Source organism: Scyliorhinus torazame, chromosome 17 (assembly GCF_047496885.1).
Source record: "Scyliorhinus torazame isolate Kashiwa2021f chromosome 17, sScyTor2.1, whole genome shotgun sequence".
NCBI classification, from domain to species: Eukaryota; Metazoa; Chordata; class Chondrichthyes; order Carcharhiniformes; family Scyliorhinidae; genus Scyliorhinus; species Scyliorhinus torazame.
Genome location: NC_092723.1, coordinates 41,849,759 through 41,861,730, shown reverse-complemented (window position 1 = coordinate 41,861,730; position 11,972 = coordinate 41,849,759). Strand labels below are relative to the sequence as shown.

Below are 11,972 nucleotides of genomic sequence, written 5' to 3'. Positions count from 1 at the left end.
GGGAGGGCGTGTGCGCGCGCGCGCGCGCGGCCCCGCGCAGGCGGGCCAGCCCGATTTGCGCATGCGCACCCTGCCGGCCCTTCCTGCGCACGCGCGCGCGCCGCTCCCTCCTCTCCGCGCGCCCCAGCCCCTTCCCAGAAGTCCGTCGCGTGTGCGCGTGCGCCCGAGCGGCTGGGAGCGACGTCAATGCCGGGAAGCATGACGCAATGGTCGAACAATCTGGCGGCGGCGCGCTCTGTGGGCGGGGTGTTGACGTCACTGCAGTCAAAGGAGGGGGAAGTGCGGGAGCTTGAGCCCCCCCCCCCCCCCCCCCCCCGCGCGCGCGGGTGTCCCATGTCAATCGGGAGCCGCCGCTCTTCACCGGCCCGCGGCCGCCCCCTCCTCAGGAGAGCCTGCCCCTGCATATTGGGTATCACCTTCACATCGTGACTGGAAAAGAGGCGACAACTTGTCAACGCCACCCCCCCCCCTCACTCGCAATTCAAGTCGGCCGTTTTAACCTTAACTCCATTTAAATACAAAAGGGGCGGTTTCTTTTAAAATTTTAAATTCTTTTGCAGCAACTCCCTTCCCCCCCCCCCCCCCCGCCCGCCTGCCTTTGCAGGAGGAGAGCAGCCTCTGTGCACAATGTCAGAAGTCAGGCCGCACTTTTACAAACAGGAGTTGAATAAGACAATCTGGGAAGTGCCGGAGAGATACCAGACCCTCTCCCCCGTCGGCTCGGGGGCTTACGGCTCTGTCTGGTACGTGCCTCGGCTCACCGCCTGCTTTACTTTATTTGTTCGTTTGCTGATTTTAAGTGGAGCCGCACACCTGTTTGGTTTTTTTTGCACAAGTTGTGAGAAAGTTAGTTGGTTGTGTGTGCGTGAGAGAGAGAGAGAGAGGCTTGCAAAGCCCAGCACCAGCAGCTCTTCTCGGTTTTGCACTTCCCCCGCTAACAGGCCTCGTTAGGCCCGGGATGGCGGTGTTTGGCGTCTAATCGGGGTGCACAGGTTGCACCTTTATAATTCTTTGACTCTTTGCAAATTGTATTTCGTTAGAAGAGAGTCTTTTTAAAAAGTCATCGCGCTGATCAAATATAGATTCCTCTGCAACTTGTTGCAGGGGTGCATTTGGTTTTGTCTTGTGCCGAAATCACATATCGTGTGCAACAAAAGGGTGAAGTGACAGTGGAAGTTTATTGGGCACTGTCGCCCTCCCCTCCCCCCTGTTTTCTAACATCACCAGTGTTGGATTGACAAACAAGAAGATGCTGGGTAAACTCAGCGGGGCTGGCAGCATCTGTGGACCCACGTTGGACCTTGATCCACCAGAGTTTGCCTTGTGATTTTGTTCCAAAGCGTTTTGGAATGGTGAAAGCTTGCGTAATCCTCTGATTGTATTTGTTTGGTTAATTTAGTTGCATTTTGTTTGGTTCAGCGCTGTTTGTTATTGCATTTATGATTGCGAGTTTTATTTCCATCGGCACAAAATGAGCAAATTGCGCAGTGTTAACAATACTGTGGGAACCAGCCGTAAGAGTGGCATTGATTTCACCTGCTGGGTGTTATTTTACAAATTGGGAAAATATCCGAATAATTAGAGGAGTAGTTTGGCAGAATTTTAGAACTTGCTGATTTGAGCAATTTGGTAAGTGTGGCTTATTTTTGTACATAAGTGTTGTATGTAAATCTCTGGGTTCTGCTCAATCTTAACATGAGCCTCATTCACATCCACCGCAAACTACTTTCAACTGAATAGAATCCCCTCCATTATTTAGGATTGAGCGCTGCCATAAATGGAGAAGTGAAATGAATTGGAGACTAAAGTTGCAGCATTGAAGCCTGGAATGTAGTGTTAGAAGTTGTTTAAAAAGATAGGATGGGGTAAGGCTGCCAAGAAACTTGTAAATGAGACTGAGGAATTTGATGTTTTGGGAGATATGGAGCCAGTTGAAAGGATGAGGAAAAATGAGTGGCCGAACGTTGGTCAAGTTGGAGATTGTTTAGGTGGAATTTAAGGCCAATGAACACAAGTGCAAATGGAGTATGCAGCAGATGTGCACTGTATATAAAAATTCCAGAACTGTGGAGCAGCATAGACATTGATTTCAGTGTGCTTCCAGTGGTTGCCCCATTGCCTACAATATAAATGCAGGTAGAAGCAGAGGTTGCAAAGAAATATCTCTGCTCCCAGGCTGAATGCCTGGACTGCTGCTCCACCACAATACTGATTTGAAAAGTAAAATGCTGCAGATGCTGGCTGAAATAAAAACAAAATGCTGGAAAAACCCAGCAGGGCTGGCAGCATCTGTGGAGAGAGAAACCGCTAATGTTTTGAATCCTTGTGGTTCAGAAGAAGTTATCTCGATTCAAAATGTTAACTCTGCTTCTCTCTGCACAGATACTGTCAAGCCTGCTGAGTTTTCCCAGCATTTAACTGATTTGAGAAGTCTGGGTGCCAATAAAGTGTTCTTTAAACTTATAGCTGTTCTAAAGCAAGTCACTACTCCTTGACTTTTGGAGATGCTAGGAAAACTTAAAACAATTATTTGCTTGCTCTTGAGTAACTTGCAATGTTGCTGAGAAGTTATTTGTAGGGAAGTTATTTGCAGGCAAGCAATGAATTGCTTCACCCCACTGAACTGAAGGATATGACAAATTTGTTTCTAAAGTTCCTGCAAATTACAAATTTTTTGAAAATGCTTATAACCCAACTTCACTCTTACATAACATCTCATTTACATTAGTCATGCATTCATTTTTTTTTACGAAATGTACTACAATGATGGGCACCAACTGAAGTGATTATGGTGTGGCTAAAAGAACAAAAAAACATTTTGGGAGGGGATTTCCTGGCACCCCATCATGTGTCAATTGTGACTCTTGGGTCACATTGGCAGGCAAATTGGTTGAGCTACAGACAAACTAATTTCTTGGCTCACTTCTACAGTCCAGCAATGTTGTTTTACAATCAGCAATCTTCTCTGCCTAGGAATGCTATGATCAGTGTGGCGAAACTGAGTGCATGTGTAATTGTTTTCATGTGGGACTTCTGGGTGCGGCTATGCAGAGCTAGGTCGCATATTCGGTAGCTCCCGCTTGGAATGGACTTTTGGGCTCTTTTACAGGCCCCCCACGGCATTTGTTTGACATTTCCCGGTATGGGAAGAAGACTGCAGCATTCCCCTGACAGTGTCCCCCAGGAATGTTATGTCTTTTGGCTACCAGACCCGGCAGAAACAGTAAAAGATTTGGCTTGAGCTGCAGGAATAGACAAGGGCCTCTTCCAGCATGCAGGCGGGGGAAGGGCAAGCTTAAAGCTGCAATCTGACTTGACTCTATCAAAGGTGTATTCTAGCAGCAGAGGGAACAACTGTGAAAAGATCTACCAAGGCCATTGAAGAAGCAGGGACGAGGCTTCCGGTGGCGGCCATGGAGGAGTCGGTCGCGCATTTGGCAGCTCCCGTCTGGAACGGACTCTCAGACCTTTTTCAGGAGTTTCCATAGACTTTTTCGGGCAGACTGGTGAAGCGAACACTGCCAAAAGGATTCCCTCTCGACTTCGGATTGAGGCTATGGCGGGGGCCAGGGACAAAGGGGAGCTGCAGGAGTTCATCAAGCGCTGATTCGAGGAGATGCGCAAGGAGATGTTGGCTCCTATGCTTTCGGCAATTGAAGGGCTCGGGATCACCCAGAAGGCCCACGAAGCTAAGATCCAGGAGGTACAGAAAAGAGTCAGAACGAGGACGAGCTCGTGGGCTTGGCGGTGAGAGTGGAGCAGAACGAGGTGCTACACAAGAGGTGGGCGGGAAGACTCGAAGACCTGGAGAACAGGTTGAGGAGAAAGAATCTGCGAATCCTGGGTTTCCCTGAGGGAGTGGAGGGGGCTGATGCCGGGGCATACGCGAGCACGATGCTCGAGGCGATGATGGGCATGAAGGCCCCTTTGAGGCCGCTGGAGTTGGACGGGGCACATCGGGGGCTGGCGAAGAAGCCCCAGGCATATGAGCCGCTAAGGGCGATGGTGGTGAGGTTCCACCAGTTCACGGACAGAGAGTGGGTCCTGAGATGGGCCAAGAAGGAGCGGAGCAGTAAGTGGGACAATGCAGAGATCCGAATATACCCGGACTGGAGCACGGAGGTTGCAAAGCGGAGAGCGGGTTTCAACTGGGCCAAAGCGGCGTTGTACCGGAAAGAAGTGAAATTCGGAATGCTGCAGCCAGCGCGACTGTGGGTCACATAAAAGGGCCAACACTATTACTTCGAAACGCCTGAAGAGGCGTGAACCTTTGTACAAGCCCAAAAGTTGGACTCTAACTGAGGGTTTGTGAGGGTGGGGGGGATGTTTTGGGGTTTGATGGGTGATGGTTGTTGTATATAGGGGGTCAATCACGTGCAGGAAATGTTACATAGGCTGGGGGAGAGAGACAAGGCCGCGACAGGAGCTGCGCCAGAGGGGGCGGAGCGGGCTTTGGAAAGTGCGGGGTGTTTTCCCGCGCTCGAGAAGAAAGGCGGGAAGGGGAACGAAGGAATGCATATGGATTGGGAGACTCCCACGCGGGGAGGTCAATGGGACGGGGGGGGAAGCCGGGGTCAGCAGGCGTCAGCTGACTTACGGGAGTGACATGGGGGGGAGCAAAAAAGCTAGACGGGTCTAGCGGAGGGGGGGGGGGGGGGGGGAGAGGGGGGGGAAAGGGTTGCTGCTGCACTGGCCGAAAGGGAATGGGACACAGAAGAGGTGGTCGGGACGGGGGTCCCCCCTCTGGGGGACTGGAGGGTGAGGGAGGCGTGGACACGGGACTGGCCCAGAAAAGGAGATGGCTAGTCGGCGGGGCGTGGGGGGGGGGGGTGGTGGTGGTGGTGAGAGCCCCTCCAATCCGGCTGATAACGTCGAATGTGAGGGGTCTGAATGGGCTGGTGTTCGCGCACTTAAAGGGACTGGACGTGGCCATGCTCCAAGAGACACACCTGAAGGTGGCGGACCAGGTCAGGCTAAGAAAGGGATGGGTAGGACAGGTATTCCACTCGGGACTGGACGCGAAGAATAGAGGGGTGGCAATATTGGTGGGAAAGCGGGAGTCATTTGAGGCCAAGACTATTGTAGCGGACAATGGAGGGCGATATGTAATGGTGAGCGGTAGGCTGCAAGGGACATGGGTGGTGTTGGTAAACGTATACGCCCCGAACTGGGATGATGGTCAGGATTCATGAAGCGCATGTTGGGGCGCATTCCGGACCTGGAGATAGGAGGCCTGATAATGGGAGGGGACTTCAATACAGTGTTGGATCCAGCACTGGACCGCTCCAAATCAAGGACTGGAAAGAGGCCGGCGGTGGCCAAGGTGCTTAGGGGGTTTATGGATCAGATGGGGGGAGTGGACCCATGGCGGTTTGCAAGGCCGCAGGCCAGGGAATTTTCTTTCTTCTCCCATGTACACAAAGCCTACTCCCGGATAGATTTCTTTGTTCTGGGTAGGGCGCTCATCCCGAGGGGGGAGGGGACGGAGTATTCGGCTATAGCCGTTTCGGACCATGCCCCGCACTGGGTGGAACTGGAGCTGGGAGAGGAGAGGGACCAACGCCCATTGTGGCGGCTGGATGTGGGACTGCTGGCGGACGAGGTGGTGTGTGGGAAGGTGAGGGGGTGTATCGAAAGGTACTTGGAGGCCAACGACAACAGGGAGGTGCGGGTGGGGGTGGTATGGGAGGCGTTGAAGGCGGTGATCAGGGGAGAGCTAATTTCCATTAGGGCTCATCGGGAGAAGATCGAGGGTATGGAAAGGGAGAGGTTAGTGGGGGAGATTTTGAGTGGACAGGAGATACGCAGAGGCCCCGGAGGAAAGATTACTTTGGGAAAGACGACGGCTCCAGACAGAGTTTGACCTATTGACCACAGGGAAGACGGAGGCACAGTGGAGGAAAGCGCAGGGGGCGACCTACGAGTATGGGGCAAAGGCTAGTCGGATGCTGGCACACCAACTCCGTAAGAGGATGGCAGCGAGGGAAATAGGAGGAGTTAATGATGGAAGGGGAGCCGCGGTTCGGAGTGCGACGAAAATAAACGAGGTATTCAAGGCCTTTTATGAAGTGCTGTACAGATCCCAGCCCCCAGCGGGGGAAGAGAATATGAGACGATTCCTAGATCAGCTGAGATTCCCGAGGGTGGAGGAGCAAGAGGTGGCTGGTTTGGGGGCACCAATTGGGTTGGAGGAGCTGAGCAAGGGTTTGGGGAGCATGCAGGCGGGGAAGGCCCCGGGACCGGATGGATTCCCGGTGGAGTGCTACAGGAAGTACGCAGACCTGTTGGCCCCGCTACTGGTGTGGACCTTTAATGAGGCAAGAGAGGAGGGGACCCTGCCCCCGACAATGTCGGAAGCGACAATTTCTTTGATCCTAAAGCGGGACAAGGACCCACTGCAATGTGGATCGTACAGGCCGATCTCGCTCCTCAATGTGGATGCAAATTTGCTGGCAAAAGTACTGGCCACGAGGATCGAGGACTGTGTCCCGGGGGTAATCCACGAGGACCAGACTGGATTTGTAAAGGGCAGGCAACTAAACACCAATGTGCGGCGGCTCTTAAACGTGATAATGATGCCATCGGAGGAGGGAGAGGCGGAGATAGTGGCAGCTATGGACGCGGAGAAGGCCTTTGACCGAGTAGAGTGGGAGTACCTCTGGGAGATGCTGCGTAGGTTTGGGTTCGGGGTAGGGTTTATCAATTTGGTTAAGCTCCTTTACAGAGCCCCGATGGCGAGTGGAGTGACGAACCGGCGGAGGTCGGAGTGCTTTCGACTGTACCGAGGGACGAGGCAGGGGTGCCCCCTGTTGTTCGCTTTGGCGATCGAACCATTGGCCATGTCATTGAGGGAGTCTAATAAATGGAGGGGGGTGGTCCGAGGGGGAGCAGAGCATCGGGTGTCGCTATATGCGGATGACCTGTTGCTGTACGTGGCGGATCCATTGGAGGGGATGGTGGAGGTCATGGAGACACTAAGGGAGTTTGGGGAGTTTTCGGGCTATAAGCTCAATGTAGGGAAGAGTGAGCTCTTTGTATTACAGGCGGGGAACCAAGAAAGAGGGATAGGGGACCTACCGCTGAGGAGGGCGGAGGGGAACTTTCGGTATCTGGGGATCCAGATAGCCAGGAGTTGGGGACCCTACATAAACTGAATCTGACGAGGTTGGTGGAGCAAATGGAAGAGGATTTCAAAAGATGGGACATGTTACCGCTCTCGCTGGCGGGTAGAGTGCAGTCGGTCAAAATGGTGGTCCTTCCGAGGTTTCTGTTTGTGTTTCAGTGCCTTCCCATCGTGATCACGAAGGCCTTTTTTAAGAGAGTAGGCAGGAGTATTATGGGGTTTGTGTGGGCGAATAAGACCCCGAGAGTAAGGAGAGGGTTCCTGGAACGCAGTAGGGACCGAGGAGGGTTGGCGCTGCCAAACCTGGGGAGCTACTACTGGGCAGCAAATGTGGCGATGATCCGCAAGTGGGTTATGGAGGGAGAGGGGGCGGCATGGAAGAGGATGGAGATGGCGTCCTGTAAAGGAACAAGCCTGGGGGCGTTGGTGACGGCACCGCTGTTGCTCTCGCCGACAAAGTATACCACGAGCCCGGTGGTGGCGGCAATGCTAAGGATCTGGGGCCCGTGGAGACGGCACCGGGGTGCAATGGGAGCATCGGTGTGGTCCCCGATCAGGGGTAACCACCGGTTTGTCCCGGGGAAGATGGACGGGGGGTTCCAGAGCTGGCATTGGGCGGGGATTGGAAGAATGGGGTACCTGTTCATCGACGGGATGTTTGCGAGCCTAGGGGCACTGGAGGAGAAGTTCGAGTTACCCCCGGGAAATGCCATCAGATATATGTAGGTGAGGGCTTTTGTGAGGCGACAGGTGAGGGAATTCCCGTTGCTCCCGGCACAAGAAGTTCAAGATAGGGTGATCTCGGGTGTATGGGTCGGGGAGGGCAAGGTGTCGGAAATACACCAGGAGTTGAAAGAAGAGGGGGAAGCGCTGGTAGAAGAGTTGAAGGGTAAATGGGAGGAGATCGAGGAAGGTCTGTGGGCTGATGCCCTAGTTAGGGTTAATTCCTCCTCCTCGTGTGCCAGGCTCAGCCTGATACAATTTAAGGTGGTCCACAGAGCACACAGGGGCGAGGTTGAGTAGGTTCTTTGGGGTAGAGGACAGATGTGGAAGGTGCTCAGGGAGCCTGGCGAACCATGTCCATATGTATTGGTCATGCCCGGCACTGGAGGGGTTCTGGAGAGGAGTGGCGGGAGCAATATCTCAGGTGGTGAAAGTCTGGGTCAAGCCAAGCGGGGGGGCTAGCAATATTTGGAGTAGTGGATGAACCGGGAGTGCAGGAGGCGAAAGAGGCCGGCATTCTGGCCTTTGCGTCCCTAGTAGCCCGGCGAAGGATCTTGCTAATGTAGAAGGAGGCAAAGCCCCCCAGCCTGGAGGCCTGGATAAATGATATGGCTGGGTTTATAAAGTTGGAGAGGATTAAGTTCGCCATGAGAGGGTCTGCGCAGGGGTTCTACAGGCGGTGGCAACCGTTCCTAGACTATCCCGCAGAGCGTTAGATGAAGGTCGGTCAGCAGCAGCCTTGGTGGGGGAGGGGGGGTGGGGTGGCGGTGGGGTGGAGGGGACGTCCTGGGAGGGGGGGGGACTGCCTGGGAGGGTGGATGAGCAAGAGATAACATGAAGGGTTGGGGAAACTGGCACGTACGGGTGAGGGCCAGTGTACAAAGCTGTGTAAATATATCATTTTGCCATGTATATATCTTGCTCTGCGCAATTTCTTGTTTTTTTTTTGTTACGGGGGGCGGGGGGTGGTATTGTTTGTAAGGGAGAAAAATTGTGTTAAAAAACTTTAATAAATATATATATTTTTAAAAAATTGTTTGCATGTGGTGTATACTCCTTAACAATATAAATGAGTTGTGTGGAGATTGCACATTCTCCTCGTCTGCGTGGGTTTCACCCCCCCACAACCCAAAGATGTGCAGGTTAGGTGGATTGGCCATGCTAAATTGCCCCTTAATTGGGGGGAAAAAAATATTGGGTACTCTAAATTTATTTTTAAAAAACCATATAAATGAGCACATTTGGCAATACAGCAATTCAATTGAAATATTAAATGCAGTTACATTATAAAATTCATGATGGATAATGATTTGTGTTTAAACCTGTGATTTCTGAACCTTTGCAGTCCTGTTTCAAGACAACTTGTTAGTGCAAAGTGCAGATTAAAGGTGAGAAGAAGTTGGGGGAATAAGGTTGAGATGTACCAGTCAGTCTTAGTTTTGTACTCTCTGAATTTTGATATGTGCTCATTTTAAATACTAACATGTTTGAAATTATTTTTGAAATCAAAATGAAATGTTGAATCCATACTTCAACCCTCAGTTTAAAAAAAAATTGTCTTGAAAAATGCTGTTCAATTTGCTTAACTCAATAATTTTCATAATTCTTTTTCTCAGCAAAAATAATTGAAATAACATACTGTGATCAGTAGTAAGTCTTCGAATTGACTGTTAAATAGCAGTGTTTAATCCAGAGCAATCAATTAAGCAATAACTGTTTCTCTTCAGTTTATTACAAAATGGCATCACCATTGGATGGTTTCCTGTGAATGTAAAATTGTTTCAACACATTTTCAAAGCCACTTCAGAAAAAGGCATACTATCATTAGACTCGTTATTTAAACATTAAAATAGCTGTCCAGAATCTGCCTCTGCACATGTTAATATGGATGATCCATTGTAAGTTATGCATGCTAATTCATTTTCTGTTACTGCTGGACTCCGTAATGATCCTAAAGAAGAAGAAAGAAAGAAAATCGCTTATTGTCACAAGTAGGCTTCAATGAAGTTACTGTAAAAAGCCCCTAGTCGCCACATTCCGGCGCCTGTTCGGGGAGGCTGGTACAGGAATTGAACAATGCTGCTGGCCTGCCTTGGTCTGCTTTAAAAGCCAGCTATTTAGCCCAATGTGCTAAACCAGCCCCTAAACAAATCCAGTAAAGTCTTAAACATTTAATATTTTATAAGTATTTTGCAATTTTTGTTATTGGTGCTGTTGATGAGACTATCCAAACAAATTGGTGACTGTAACTAACATGGTCATGTACATAAAATTAGGAACATTCTGAAAATGAACTTCCATAATGTTAAATTCAACATTGTGAAATCATGTTTTTTGTAGTACTATATTGTCCCTGTTATGCATGTTAATCAGCAAGCGCATTTATTGTATTTCAATCAAAGTCCTGTAAAATATAATAAAACCTCTGTTCAATTCTGAAAATCCGAATGTGGTAATAATGCACCTCTTGCTACTATGGCCTGCTATGCTACGATGATGAAAGTTTGAGTAGACCAGCTAGGCCTGTATTCCTTGGCGTTTAGAAGAACAGGGGCAATCTAATTGGAACATAATAAGTTCATAAGGGATTTGACAGGCTGGAGAATCTAGAACACCCAGTCTCACTGGCCAGATAAGGGGCTATTTAGGAAAGATGCGAAACATCTCCAATAAAAGACTCAAAGGGTTGAGAATCTTTAGAATTCTCTACCCAGAGACTTGTGGATACTCAGCACGGTAGCACAGTGGGTGGCACTGTCCTAGGTTCGATTCCCGGCTTGGGTCACTGTCTGCAGAGTCTGCACATTCTCCTTGTGTCTGCGTGGGTTTCCTCCGGGTGCTCCGGTTACCTTCCACATGTCCTGAAAGACCTGCTGTTAGGTGAATCAAGGAACAGGTGCTACGTGTCCTTGATATGTATGTCCCTGTCAGGCAGGGAAGAGATGGTCGAGTGAGGGAACCATGGTTGACAAGAGAGGTTGAATGTCTTGTTAAGAGGAAAAAGGTGACTTATGTAAGGCTGAGGAAACAAGGTTCAGACAGGGCATTGGAGGGATACAAGATAGCCAGGAGGGAACTGAAGAAAGGGATTAGGAGAGCTAAGAGATGGCATGAACAATCTTTGGCGGGTAGGATCAAGGAAAACCCCAAGGCCTTTTACACATATGTGAGAAATATGAGAATGACTAGAGCGAGGGTAGGTCCGATCAAGGACCGTAGCGGGAGATTGTGTATTGAGTCTGAAGAGATAGGAGAGGTCTTGAATGAGTATTTTTCTTCTGTATTTACAAATGAGAGGGGCGATATTGTTGGAGAGGACAGTGTGAAACAGATTGGTAAGCTCGAGGAAATACTTGTCAGGAAGGAAGGTGTGTTGGGCATTTTGAAAAACTTGAGGATAGACAAGTCCCCCGGGCCTGACGGGATATATCCAAGGATTCTATGGGAAGCAAGAGATGAAATTGCAGAGCCGTTGGCAATGATCTTTTCGTCCTCACTGTCAACAGGGGTGGTACCAGGGGATTGGAGAGTGGCGAATGTCGTGCCCCTGTTCAAAAAAGGAACTAGGGATAACCCTGGGAATTACAGGCCAGTTAGTCTTACTTCGGTGGTAGGCAAAGTAATGGAAAGGGTACTGAAGGATAGGATTTCTGAGCATCTGGAAAGACACTGCTTGATTAGGGATAGTCAGCATGGATTTGTGAGGGGTAGGTCTTGCCTTACAAGTCTTATTGAATTCTTTGAGGAGGTGACCAAGCATGTGGATGAAGGTAAAGCAGTGGATGTAGTGTACATGGATTTTAGTAAGGCAATTGTTAAGGTTCCCCATGGTAGACTTCTGCAGAAAGTAAGGAGGCATGGGATAGTGGGAAATTTGGCCAGTTGGATAATGAACTGGCTAACCGATAGAAGTCAGAGAGTGGTGGTAGATGGCAAATATTCAGCCTGGATCCCAGTTACCAGTGGCGTACCGCAGGGATCAGTTCTGGGTCCTCTGCTGTTTGTGATTTTCATTAATGACTTGGATGAGGGAGTTGAAGGGTGGGTCAGTAAATTTCAGTATACCTCAGTATACCCCCGTATACCTCAATTAGATCTCATTCATCTAACCTCCCAAGTATAGGCC

The 11,972-nt window shown here is 50.1% G+C and overlaps 1 protein-coding gene across 5 annotated transcripts in view; it reads left to right on the top strand.

Annotated features, from left to right (window-relative positions):
- Positions 1-318: 318 nt before the first annotated feature.
- The window catches only part of LOC140393835 (mitogen-activated protein kinase 14), a 73,288-nt gene continuing 61,634 nt past the window's right edge, over positions 319-11,972 (top strand). Inside the window, exon 1 of one of the 5 annotated variants that reach the window (XM_072480347.1) lies at positions 319-743. In XM_072480347.1, the coding sequence (XP_072336448.1) occupies positions 628-743 (116 nt within the window). In that variant the 5' untranslated portion in view covers positions 319-627. Of the gene's footprint in view, positions 744-1,608; positions 1,630-11,972 lie in introns of those variants that run through there. The other 4 variants (XM_072480346.1, XM_072480349.1, XM_072480348.1 and 1 more) reach the window with 4 other exon arrangements.